The sequence below is a fragment of the Castor canadensis genome, chromosome 13 (genome assembly GCF_047511655.1).
Source record: "Castor canadensis chromosome 13, mCasCan1.hap1v2, whole genome shotgun sequence".
NCBI classification, from domain to species: Eukaryota; Metazoa; Chordata; class Mammalia; order Rodentia; family Castoridae; genus Castor; species Castor canadensis.
The window spans coordinates 7,835,513-7,848,081 of NC_133398.1; the positions used below are offsets into that span (position 1 = coordinate 7,835,513).

Below are 12,569 nucleotides of genomic sequence, written 5' to 3' on the forward strand. Positions count from 1 at the left end.
GGGGTGATGGAAATGTTCTAAAATTAGTTTCTGATGATGGGTGCAGAATTCTGTACATTACTAAAAACCACTGAATTGTGTACTTCAAATGAATGAATTTTATGGCACATAAATTACACTAAAATGAAATTTTATATCCTCTGTATTGATCCTTGAATGTCTGTACAAAGTTGGGGTGATCAGTTTCTCCATCTCACAGGAGAAGAAAGTGGGGCTCAGAGACAGGAAACCATGTACCTCTCACGTGGACTCCTACCCATACTTCAGGACCTTCTCCACACACCGGTGGCACGCCAGGGACATTTCTAAGCCATTCAGGGTGGAACTACATCTGAATCCTTATTTCTTATCACAGCAGCTTGATGAGGGGGTCTAGCTCCACCAGGAAGGTATGTCCCTGCTCCAAGCCTCAGTTTCCCTATCAGTGGAATGGGACACAATGCAGCAACTCCATCATAGGGGCTGCCCTGAGATGGGGGACACCTAATGTCTGGGCACTTCCATGATCTGATGGCTTTGTGTCTGTAAGAGTGCTGTACTCCCTTGAGTTGAGGACTCAGGCAGGAGGAGGTAAGCATGCGTTCACCTCCTGCGGTTTCCCTCTCCATCCTGGCTAGTGGCCTCTTTCCCTCTGCTAAAACCAGATGCATCTGAGCTAGTGATAAAAGAATCATACAGCAATAAATAGATCTGATGTGAATAATGACATGGTTGGAGCTGCTGTTTGCCAGCTCTCAGTCCAAGGCCACAGGCATCTTTCTCCTCATCCTGGGAGCAAATGGACCGGGTGATCAGGGAAGGTGTCCCGGAGGAGGTGTTGGCTGATGGGAGACTTTGACGAGGGCAGGGGGCATGGGGACAAAAGAAAATGCAGTAGCCCCCCCAGGGTGCTGAGAGAGGCCTGAGTCCATTTCTTCAGTGAAATGCAAACTATTCAGCCAGACCAGGGGATAGCAGCTGGAGGGGAAGCAGGGCTGGGTGAGCAGGACTCGGGGGCCCAACTCAGTACCTAGGGTTCAGTTTTTGAGGGCCAGGAGTCCAAGAAGAGCTTCAGGCAGACAAGGTTAGATTGGGGGAGCTATAGAAAGCTCCCTGCTGTTGGGCAGAGAGTGGATGGGGGGAGGAGTAAGAGAGGTGGCTGCCCAGTGACCAGATCCACAGGGCTTGAGGACTGAGTTGTGTGGGAAAGTGAGGAGAGGTCAGTCCCGGAACCTCTGGCCAGAGCACTGGGCTGTTGAGGGACTGTCCTGAACACCTTCCAAACTTAATATCCCCTTTTCCCCATTTCCTGTGGCAGTTCCAAGTTGCCAGAACTGACTTCTCCAAGTGACGCTTGGCCCTGAGCCAGTCTCTGGTCCAGGGAAGGCTAAGAGTGCCAGAGACACCAGAAGAAGGAGAGAACTGGGATGTGTGTGTGTGTGTGTGTGTGTGTGTGTGTGTGTGTGTGTGTGTAGGATGTGGGGGGCGGGGCTGTGCATTTGGGCAGGGGATGTAAAGCATGAACAGACACATGGAAAAGTCTGGCCTAGAGGCAGGAGACCTGTGTGGTTCCTATCCTGCTTCTTATTCAGTTGCTGTGTGACTTCAGGCAGGTCCCCTACCCTCTCAGTGCCATTTCTGGAATGATAGTCCTGCTAGAGGGTTGTTGATTCCAAGGAGACAACAGTAGTGCTGTCCTTAGTCACCAGGGATCTCCTGGCCTCACACTTTATGGGGCCCTGACCTCTCTGTGGAGCAAGGGGTCCTCAAGGGCTAAAGGAAGGTAGCCATTGGGGGCCTATGCACCCCTCCTAGGCTACATTAGGATGCCCAGGATTCCCTATTAAGCAGCTGACTTCCTGGGTCTCCGTGTACTTCGGGGCAGCCCTGACCCAAGGGAGGTACTTTCTGGGGTTGTGGACGGAGCTGGTAAGCCAGGGTGTCCTCATGTGAGTGAGGGAGGCCCCTGTGGCACAAGATGGAGTGAGAAGGGACAGGGCAGCCCGGGGAGAGGGCCCACCAGTCCCCACACAGAGGAATCTGAAATTCTGAATCCTAACCCAGCTTACTGGGTTGTTGGGAAGGTGTGTTTGTCGAGGTGGGAGGGCAGAATGTATTGTATGCAACAACTCCTCGGCTTGATTTTATAGCTGGGAAATTTAGACATATGGCACGTGGGCTTCCGTTTCTGCTCCTGCCCACGCTTGGCAACACCATGCTTGTGACTGGCTTCCTCTACCCCAGTCCTGCCCAGCCTTCTGTGCCCACCCGCCTGTCCCCCTCCGCCAGAGGGTTCCCACTCTCTGACCCCAGCCACAGCCTGGGAAATTCGATTCTCCTGGCGCCAGGATCAGATGCTGTCTGCCAGGGTCACCTTTCATCTCCAGATCCTCTGGGCCACCAGGTGGGCAGAGCAGGGTGAGGACGTCCTCTGGTTGGGGACGGACACATTACCACGAGTCCAGCCCCAGGTGTGTATCCACTCGTGATCCACAGGCAGTAGGTGCTCAGCAGGTGGTAGGTGTGTGCTCTGCCCAGGAAGGTTCACAGGGGACTGGGGTGACTGTCAAGAGGCCTCTCAAGGGTCCATCAAGCCCTCCCTCCCCAACCTTCCTGGTCTCACCTGTGGCCTTCACTCCTTACCATGCTGCCCTCTGTCCTCCCTGGGTCTCTCAAACCCACAGCCTTCTCCCCACCACAGCCATGCCTAGCACCTGGAGTGGGTCACACCTTGGCTTGCCCAAGCCCTGGTGTTGCTCAGGTCCTTCATGCCACCCTCAGGGGCCTTCTCTGACCTCCCAGACAATGCCCTCTCTTCAACATCAGGCTCCTGCACCTCTTTTCCAAGCACACAACAACCTTGTGTACTTGACATCTGTCTGCCCCGTCAACTGTGGGCCCCAGAAGCAGGGGCTGTCACATAGCAAGTTGCAAGGATATGTCAGTTTCCTCTGCACTTCTAGGTCAGTGACCCTCCTCCCTAGGATGGCTCTGTTACCCCCTAATCCTCCAAAATAAGGAATGGGACCACTAGAATGTATCCCAAAGTGTTTAGGGGAAGACACCGCTTAATAGTGAGGAGCGGGCTGTGTCGCATGGGAAGGTCCAGGCCTGACACAGAGAAGAGCTCTCAGAGGCCAAGGCCAAGGCCAATTCCAAGCTCACTCAGGGGTGAGCATGTGCTGGGAGATGAACAGGGTCTGATGTCAGGCAAAGAGCCTGACAAGGATATGGGTAGCACTCACCTAAAACCTGCCCCCCAGGCTGCCCCCTGGGCTCTGGGCAGAGGCTCACGCCCTGGCCCTCTACCCCACTCTGGATGGAGAAAACCTCCCAGCCCCCAAGGCTGCACCATCCCAAAGGCTTGGCTGTCCGTGTCCAGGAAGAAGGAGGACTGCACGCTCTTCAGGTGAGCTCCCCAAGGGCTTCCCAGGCTTTGTCTCAACCCTCACCGCAGCCTCCCCAGGAAGGTGAGGCTGCTGCTGGCCCCATTTTACAGATGAGGAAGTAGCAGTTGGCCGAGGCTGAAGAAACACACTCAAGGCTGCGGCGCTTGCCAGTGGCAGAGCTGGGCTTCCCCTCTGCAGAGCCACCTCGCACCCCTCTCTCTGTATTCCCACACTCTTGCCCTCCCCAAGGCCGGGGACCAGAGGTGGGGGGCTCACCTGCCAGCCTGCCTGTTGCAAGACACCCTGCTCTTGGCTTTGGAGGAGAGTTAGGGGTATGCAGCAGGGGGCAGGCAGAGGGGACAGAGGGACAGCAGAGAGGCCTCTTTGGCCTAGGGCACCAGGCATCTGGCTGGAATGTTGTGAGGTCCACGAACACTCCTCCGTCTACACTAACCCCAAGATGATCTCATCCCTCACGGCCTTAAATCCCATATCTGTCTACACCAACGGCTTCCAAATTTATATTTCCAGCCTTCTCTGCGCCCAGCTCCTATACACCTCCAGGAGATGTGTAATGGGTACCTCAGGCTCAAATACTCATCTCCCCTGTCCCACAGATCTGTTCCTCCCACATTTCCCCACTCCACTAATGCCGCCAGCCGCCCACGCTGGAGCATGGGTCAGACCCTGAAGTTGCTCCTGACTCCTCTCTGCCTCCTCCATGTCTGTCCATTCACCAGTGGATGCCTCCAAGACAGACACTGACCTGTCATTCTCCTCACTACAGCTTTACCTCTGTGACCCTTTGCTGGCTGCAGTTGCCTCCCCAGCACCCTCCTGTCTTCTCTCTTTCCCCACTCCAGGTCACACACTTGCCAGAAATGGTTTGTCACTCCTCAATTTAAAAGCATCTAAAAATAATAAAATGAAACCCAAACGCCTCACCTCAATGAAAGACTTTTGTAGATCTAGTCTCTGCCTACCTGTCATACCATCTCTCCTGGATGGGCAAACACCAGCCACAGTGGTGCCTTTCTGTGCTTTAAACTGCACCAAATTCTCTCCTGCCCCAGGGCCTTTGCATTTGATATTTCCTGGCCTGGAATTTACCTCCTCCAGCTACTGACAAGGCTTGTCATTTGCTCAGTTCTCCCCCAAGTGCCACCTCCTTCTAGAGACCTTTTCTGCCCTCCCTGTAGAAAGCGGGCCTTCTCTCCCCTGACACTGGCCACATGCTCCAATGTTTTAGCTTCTCCCTCTGGAATGCAGAGATTTGTGTTTTCCTACCACAGAATCACCAAGTGAATCACCGCGGCCCTCCATCAATGTTTGCTAGATGGCTGAATGAACCAGCCTCAGTTTTCCCTTCTGTACAGGGAAAAAACAGCATAGACTGTCCTAGCAGGATCCTGAGCAGCTGCTGGCCGCCTAGATGCAGAGCTGAGGCAGGTCCTCCTGGGTGCTTGGAAGCCCAGGTTGGCCTGGATTAGCATTTCCACTTCCTCTCCATGGGGGGGGTTGGTTCCTGGGAAGTCCCAAGAGGCACAGGTGCTGTTACCATGCTCACAGGTCTGGGGACCCAACCCTAGGTGGAGAGGTCGGAAGCCCATAAGGGAGCAGGCAGGACTGGCTGCTCCCCGTTTCTCCTGAGCCTCAGTTTTCCTGCCTGTGGTCCAGCCCTGCATACCTCACTAGCTTTGAGAGGATCAATATGGCCTCCCACCCGCTCCTCCACGTTGGGAGGAGTCTCCTCCTTTGCCCTGGGCTTCCATCTGGACACCCTCCACATCCTCCTGTGGGGACCATGGTCAAGGGAGTTGGGGTGCAGAGAGCAGCAGGAGGGCTCCGACTTCCTGAGGCAGAGTCCACAGCTTGTCTGCAAACAGCTGTGGAAATCTGCTGCGGCCCAGGGTGGCCTGCTCCACTGTGAGCTCCAAGAGGGCAGGAGCTGGCACGTGCAGACTCCCAGCCTAAGGACTATCTATGCCTCTCCTCGGCCCCCCAACGTGTTTACCAATGGGTTTTTACATCCTCTCGGGAAGGGAAGGCAGGGCAGCAGCTGTTAGCGTTCCCATCCTGCAGATGGAGAAAATGGGGGTCTACACACCGGCACAACCCCACCTGGCTCTCAGAGGCTGTGCAGGGTTGACATCATGAACAGGAGCTTTGGGGTCTGACAAGTACTGCCCTTCCTGAATGTGTGACCTTGGGCAAGGCATCTATGTGAACCCTAGAGTCTCAGTTTCCCATCTGTAGTGTGGGCATCACTGTGTCTGCCTTGAGGGGCTGCTGTGAGCCTGTGAGGGACTCAGCAGGCTGAGTGGGGCCTGTGGCAGAGGCTCTGTGGACAGAAGCAGAAGTCCCCAGTCTCTGCACCCCCTGATCAGAGCACACAACCTGGCTCAGAGCAGTTCAGCCAACGTTCAGTGCATGTAGAGGGAGGAATGTGATTTATACACTGTAAAGTGCTGTGCATCCTTGGAGCCACTGTCTCCAGGGTCCCCCTCCACCCCCTAGAGCTGAATGCTGCACCCTGGGGAAGGGGTCCATCTGTGTGTCTCTGCAGCTCTGTAGTCACATGATCCAGAGGGGTGCTCTGCGGGAGCCAGGAGGCCTTCCTCTCTGCTGACCAGATGGGCACAGCCACCCCCACATCTCACAGACACATCACTCCACTCAGATCTGCCACCCCCAGGGTGATTGGCAGTGAGCTTCCTAGGGTTTCTGGGGGGCAGGAACAGCGGTCCAGTCCAACTGTCATATTAGACACGGGGAAACTAAGATTCAGCAAAGACAAGTGATCTGCCTGGGGTTTCCCAGCTGAACCTGGCTTGGACCCTGGATCATGCCACAGAACTGCCATCCCTCTGGGAGGAGGGGCTCCTGCCTCCTTCTCTCTCATGCCAGTCGTTTCTTTAGCCTTGAAGGTCATGGCAAGGAAGTAAGGGTGTCTGGAGAGGTGAAGGAGGGAGATGATGTAGGGGGACTCTCCAGCCTCCTTCCTCAGCTCCCCACCCTCCTCCAGCACCCACAGATCCTCTCTGCCCCTTCTCAGCACCAGAAAAACCATCCCTTTTTTAGAGGGAGTCTGGAGGTCACGACCCTGCCTGCTCCCCAAAGCCCAGCACCCTTTGTTTTTGCCGCTGTTCCCCACTCTGCCACCTGGCCCTCCCGGCGCCTTGTGGGATCAGAGGCGGGAGGGGGATTAGGTTCTGCGAATGGCTCCCCCCTCCCCGCCATCCTGCCTCCCTGTCTTAGTCATCTTTCCTTCCGCCGCCTTCTCTCTCCACCACACAATCCCTGGGCCAGGCCAAGAGCAGGACGACACTGACAGGCGCCCCCCACCCAGGGGAGGCGGCGAGGCCAGGGGCCGGCTGCTCAGAAAAGGATCAGAAGCGGTTTCTCCTCCCCCCTTCCTTGCCTCATCCCGCAGCCCGCGCCTCCCCCTGCGCGGCGCTGCGCACGGATGGCGGCGGGAGCCGCAGAGGTGTGTGTGCGTGTGTCAGGGGGGAGCTGTGCCTGGTCCCCGATGCCCACGGAGCTGTGTCCTCTTCCAGGGGCGGGGAGGGGGGCTGCTCCCGGTCATGGCCCACAGAGGCAAGGTGGGAAGGGGACACTGCCCCGAGGGTGCTGCTACCCTCTCCAAGGGACACCCAGAGCCGAAGGGAGGCGCTGAGTAATGCGGATCCCCTAGGTACCCTTATTGGGAACGGGGCGGGGGAAGACTTTTGCCAGGGTCTCCATGAAGGATGGGAAGCAGGAGGAGGCACGATTCCGTGGCCGGCGGCTGGACGATGACGGAAAGACTATTTGGGGGCGCTGGTGGAGGAGGAGGGCCGCCTCGCTCCCGCAGGGGTGGGGGGCGCGCCGTCCGCGGACGCAGCGCGGGGGACTGGGAGGTCGCAGCGCCGTCGGAGCCCAGGGCACCCGGGGGTCCGCGCTCGGGGGGCGCCGTTCCTACCTGCCTACGAAATTCTCGAGCACAGAGCTCTTGCCGGCGCTCTGGCCGCCCACCACGGCGATCTGCGGCAGGTCGAGGTCTGCGTTCTGGCCGATGGCGGAGAAGGCGTCCTGCAGCCGGTTGACCAGCGGGATGAGATCCTCCATGCCGCGGTTGCCCATGGTTGCGGCGGGCCCGGAGGGCTGCGATCCGCCCGCCGCTCCTGCTCCGGCTCCCGGCTCCCGCTCAGCCGCTGCAGCCTTGCGCCCCGACTGCGTGCGCCGCGGATCCCCCCGCCCCTCCGGACCCGGAGCGGAGCGCCTCTCTCAGTCAACGCCAGAGGGCGCGCGCGGCCCCGCGGGCTTGCGGCCGTGCGCAGGTGCTGCCCGGGGCGCTCTGGGTATTGTAGTTTTCTCCTTCTGCGCTTTCTTGGGCGTTTTTACCAGCGTCTGGGGGGTGTGTGGGGGACTGGGGAGGCGCGGATGATGCACAGAAGGTATCATTTATGGTAACAGGTCTAGCTCTGGGCTCTTGGTCGGTGGTCATAGCTTCCTCACTCCTCTTACATGTGGGGAAACTGAGGCCTGGAGAAGCGATCCAGCACTTCCAAGGTCACAGTCTCCTGACCCAGAGTTCTCTCGACCTCATTGCCTTCCACTCTAGGTTCTGACACTAATCTCCAGCATGTCCCTTCCTGTCTTTGGGCCTCAGTTTCCTTGTTTCTAGAAGGAGAAAGATAGAACATTAATTTAACAAATATTTGAGCACCCACTGTAAGCCAAGCCCCATGCCAGAGATGGAGATACAGCACTGAAAAAGATAGCCAAGGTCTCCATCTTCATAGGTCTTACATACAGGAGATGGGATAGGTGGTAAATGAATCAGCAGATAAATGAAATAGTAAATGCAGAATTTGTTTCTAGTGGGAGCAATGGGGGAAGTTAAAAGGAAGTGTGCAGAGATATCTGTGGGTGTGGAAAGTCCACTTCAGCCTGGGAGGACTCTGGGTTCTCTGAAGAAAGGACCTTTGAGACGTGACGTCATGGATGAACAGGAGCCACAGGCAGACCAGGGAGAGAATGCAGATAGAATGCAGGCGAGAGCAGAGGCCCTTCTTGAGAGTGCTGGGAGTTCTTTGCCCTAACCCTTCAGCATGGAGGTAAAATAGAGGGATTCGAATCCAGGGTCCCTACAACCCCACTCTGCTTACTTCACACAGGGAGGATATGGAGTCCCACGCTACTGTTTTGTTTTGTTTTGTTTTTTAATTCATCTTAGACGATTTCTCTTCTCCCACACTACTGTTTAAGGAACCAAATTAAGACTCCCCAAGAGGAGGCAGTGGCCGGTGAGTTAGAGACGACTTTTTCTTTTTCTTTCTTTCTTTCCTTTTTCTTTTTGGCAAAACTGGGATTTGAACTCAGGGCCTCATATTTGTTAGGCAGGTGCTCTACCACTCTGCCAGCCCTATTTTGTGCTGTGTATTTTTCGAGATAGAGTCTCGTGAACTGTTTGCCTGGGCTGGCTTCGAACCGCGATCCTCCTGATCCCCACGTAGTTAGGATTACAAGTAGGGGCCACTGGCACCTGGCTGAGACTTCATTTTTCATTCGTTGAATGCATGTTTAGTGAGCCAGGCACTGTGCTAGACCCCAGAGATAAAGCAGTAAGAAAGATGGACGAAGTTCTTGCCTATGTGTGGTGTGTAGTCTCATAGAAAAAAGAGGGACAGCATGCCACTAAGGCAATACACACAGTCCCATGAGCTAGTGATGAGCAAGTGGGGGGGTGTGCAGCAGTAGTGTGACTACTGTGCAGAGGGTGGCTGGAGAACTGTCTGAAAAGGCGACGCTAGAGCTGACTTGAAGCAAGTGAGGGGAGGAGTGCTCGCTTCGGCAGCACATATACTAAAATTGGAACGATACAGAGAAGATTAGCATGGCCCCTGTGCAAGGATGACGTGCAAATTCGTGAAGTGTTCCATATAAAAAAAAAAGTGAGGGGAGGAAACCAGCAGACCCTATGCCTGCTAGCACGAGGGTGTGGAGTTGGGCCATATGGTCAACGTCCTCCCTCTCTGCGCCTCAGTTATCTAATCTGGATAATGGGCTTACTGAACTATCAGAATACCTTGTAGGACATGGCCCAGGCCTGGGGCTCCAAGGCCTTCATTAAGCCTCACTTGTAAGGATGTCAGTGATGACAGCTCTCCACACAGCAGGGGCGTGGACTCTACATGCCTCCATCCTGAGCAACTGCTCAAGGTCAGTCCCTTATGCTCTGAGGATCAGAGAGGGCAGGGATGGCTCTCAGACAAGAGCACCATCAATCTGGGGAAGGGGCGCAGTTTACAGATGTCTGCCTGGGGAGACACCATCACTATTGGGCTTTGTTGCTATTTTTGTTTTGTGGTCCTGGGGTTTGAACTCAGGGCCTACACCTTAAGCCATTCCACTAGCCCTTTTTTGTGATGGGTATTTTCGAGATAGGGTCTTGTGGAACTATTTCCCTGGGATGGCTTCAAACTCCTGATCTCTGCTTCCCGAGTAGCTAGGATTACAGGTGTGAGTCACCAACGCCCTCTGTTTTTATTGTTTTCCATCTTTTTTTTCCCTGTAATGAAACTTTTTGTAAAAAAATTCAAACTGTATACAAGTATTTGAAAGCCTTGGGTTTTTCTCCTACCTAGAAATCACCATTTTTTACAGCTCAGAGCTTATTCTGTGGTTTTGCTCCTCCCCGGCATGTATTTGTTTTGTTCTATTTTTTATACAAATTCAATTATGCTGAACAGGATGGAGATGCAGAATTTTGGGCCTCACCCACGACCTTCTGTATCACAACCTGACCTCCAGGAGTTTCCTGTGCACAGCAGACTTGGAGAAGCTCTGGTATATATTATCTGTAACTAGCTCTTTAGTTACAGCCTATCTCAGACATCTTCCAATGCAAAAGAACAGCGAGATCAGCTGCATTCCTTACTCGTGGCTGCATAGTTTTCCACGATTCAGTGGTGACCTGGTTTTTCTCCCTGGTCTGCTAAAAATGGCTGTGTTAGATGTGAAGAATGGATGGATAGAATGCTCCTGGGGAGGGGGGGATGTGAAGGAGGGATAATGTGGGCAGAGGAACCTGCATAAAGGTATGAAGTCTGAAAGGGAACAAACCCTGAAGTCGGCCCTGGCCTCATTTTCCCTGCTGGGCGTGGTAAGGGCTGCTATAGAGGCTCTTCAGGGCTCAGAAGCTTGGTGCCCTGAGGGCCAATTGAATTAAATGAGGGTCTTAGAAATGGCTCTCACCTCTGCTTTGAGCACAGAGGGAGCAAATTTTGGGAGCTTGCACCAATGATCAAATTATTTACAGGAACATTCACATTCATGGCACTTGCTCCTGGCCAGGAGATTCCACCTGCAGTGTCTCCTGACCCTCGGAAAGGAGAGGTTTTATTAGCTCACTTTGACAGATGAAGAAACTGAGGCAGACAGAGGTTAATGAAGAATGTGTCCAAGATCACAAAGCAAGAAATGATGGAGTCAAGATGTGGATGGAGATTGTGACTCAGAGCTTCTCCATTTTAACTTGTATGATGTCACCTCTACAAATCTACGAAATTTGGAGGAGAGTACTAGGGTTTGAACTCAGGGCCTCTACTACTTGAGCTGTGTCCCCAGCTTTTTTTGCTTTAGTTTGGTTTTCAGGTAGGGCCTCATGCTTTGGCTCACGCAAGTCTCAGACCTCAATCCTCCTATTTCCACCTCCTGAGTAGCTGGGATTACAGGTGTGTACAACCACACCAGGTCAAATCTATGTATTTTTTTTGGCAGTACAAGGGCCTCACACTTGCCAAGTTGATGCTCTACCACTTGAACCATACCCCCAATTCTTTTTGCTTTAGTTATTTTTCACATAGGGTCTCTCTCTCTTTCTTCTTTTTTTCTTTTTCCCACTCAGCCTTGGACCTTTTTCTACCTACAGCTCCTTTGTAGCTAAGACTGTAGATGTAAGCCAAATCCCTAGTTTTTTTGTTGAGATGAGGTCTTGCTAACCTTTTGCCTGGGGGTTGGCTTAGAACTTCGATCCTCCCCATCTCCACCTCCCAAATAGCTGAGATTACAGGTGTGAGCCTCCACATCCGGCCCTCAAATCTATGTATATTAAATGCACATAAAATTAAGCCTGGCGCTGGTGGCTCACACCTATAATCCTAACTACTCAGGAGGCAGCGATCAGGAGAATTGCAGTTCAAAGCCAGCCCCTGGTAAATAGTTTGGGAACCCTGTATCAAAAAAGCCCATCACAAAAAAGAATTGGTGGAGTGGCTCAAGCAATAAAAGTGTCTGCCCTGCAAGTGTGAGTTCAAACCCCAGTCAAAAAATTACATAAATTTACACACTGGTGCCTTCTGATAATGTTTCTGATGTGTACATAGCAGGTGCTCAAACAATGCCAGCTGATTGAAGCAGTGGCTTTGTAATACAGCTCCCGGGCAAGCCGTTCCGTTGGGTCTCTGCATCTTTAGATCCGTCCATTCCTCACATATTCTCCCACAGGTATGGGCCAGAAACTACTTCGTGCGGACCTCATGCAAGACACGAGGATGAAGAGTTGCTGAAATGCAGGGCTCGTCCTTCTAGAACCAGGACTCACAGGGAGCGGCAGACATGCTCAGCAGAACAGATGCACAGAACAAAGGTGCAGGCCTGGCCTGGGACAGGTCACTGATGGGGAAGCTGATAGCAGGCTGGGGCATGCCCAGTGCCCTTCTTTATGAGACTGGGGGCTGGGCACAAACCAAGTAGTCCTAGGGGTTTGGGGCTGGTGGTCTTGGAATGCCTAAGGTACTGACTATGCCATGTGCACGGTTTTTTTTTTTTTGAGTGGGAGTGGGATTTGAACTCAGGATTTTATGCTTGCAAAGCAGGTCCTCTTCTCCTTGAGCCATGCCTCCTGTCCATTTTGCTGTGGTTATTTTGGAAATGGGGTCTCACGAACTATTTGCTTGGGCTGGCCTTGAACCTCAATCCTCTTGATCTCGGACTCCCAAGTAGCTAGATTAGAGGCGTAAGCCACCTGCCCCTGACTCCTTGGTGAGCTTCAAAGCCAGACCACCTGGTGTTCACATCCCACCTCGTCCACCTTCAAACCTGATGACCTTGAGCAAGTCACATCCCCTCCCTGAGCCTCAGTTTCTTCATCTGTATAAGGGGGACAACAACAGAGCCTAACACAGCAGTTGTTTAGGTGAAGCAATGAGACAGCGG

The 12,569-nt window shown here is 53.7% G+C and overlaps 2 protein-coding genes and 1 non-coding gene across 10 annotated transcripts in view; 2 read left to right on the top strand and 1 right to left on the bottom strand.

The window, feature by feature from the left end:
• Positions 1-7,596, bottom strand: part of Dnm1 (dynamin 1) — a 42,715-nt gene extending 35,119 nt beyond the window's left edge. For 4 of the 6 annotated variants that reach the window (XM_074053118.1, XM_020164296.2, XM_020164297.2 and 1 more), the window contains exon 1: positions 7,330-7,596. In XM_074053118.1, coding sequence (XP_073909219.1) covers positions 7,330-7,490 — 161 coding nt within the window. In that variant the 5' untranslated portion in view covers positions 7,491-7,596. The remainder of the gene's footprint in view (positions 1-7,329) is intronic. The other 2 variants (XM_020164299.2, XM_020164298.2) reach the window with 1 other exon arrangement.
• Ciz1 (CDKN1A interacting zinc finger protein 1) overlaps positions 6,710-12,569 on the top strand; it is a 29,471-nt gene continuing 23,611 nt past the window's right edge. The window contains exons 1-3 of one of the 3 annotated variants that reach the window (XM_074053114.1): positions 7,888-8,467; positions 8,587-8,656; positions 11,859-12,000. In XM_074053114.1, the coding sequence (XP_073909215.1) occupies positions 11,970-12,000 (31 nt within the window). In that variant the 5' untranslated portion in view covers positions 7,888-8,467; positions 8,587-8,656; positions 11,859-11,969. Of the gene's footprint in view, positions 6,856-7,887; positions 8,468-8,586; positions 8,657-11,532; positions 12,001-12,569 lie in introns of those variants that run through there. The other 2 variants (XM_074053115.1, XM_074053116.1) reach the window with 2 other exon arrangements.
• LOC141415886 (U6 spliceosomal RNA) lies at positions 9,192-9,298 on the top strand. The gene has a single exon (XR_012440837.1). It is a non-coding gene; the product is annotated as a U6 spliceosomal RNA (small nuclear RNA).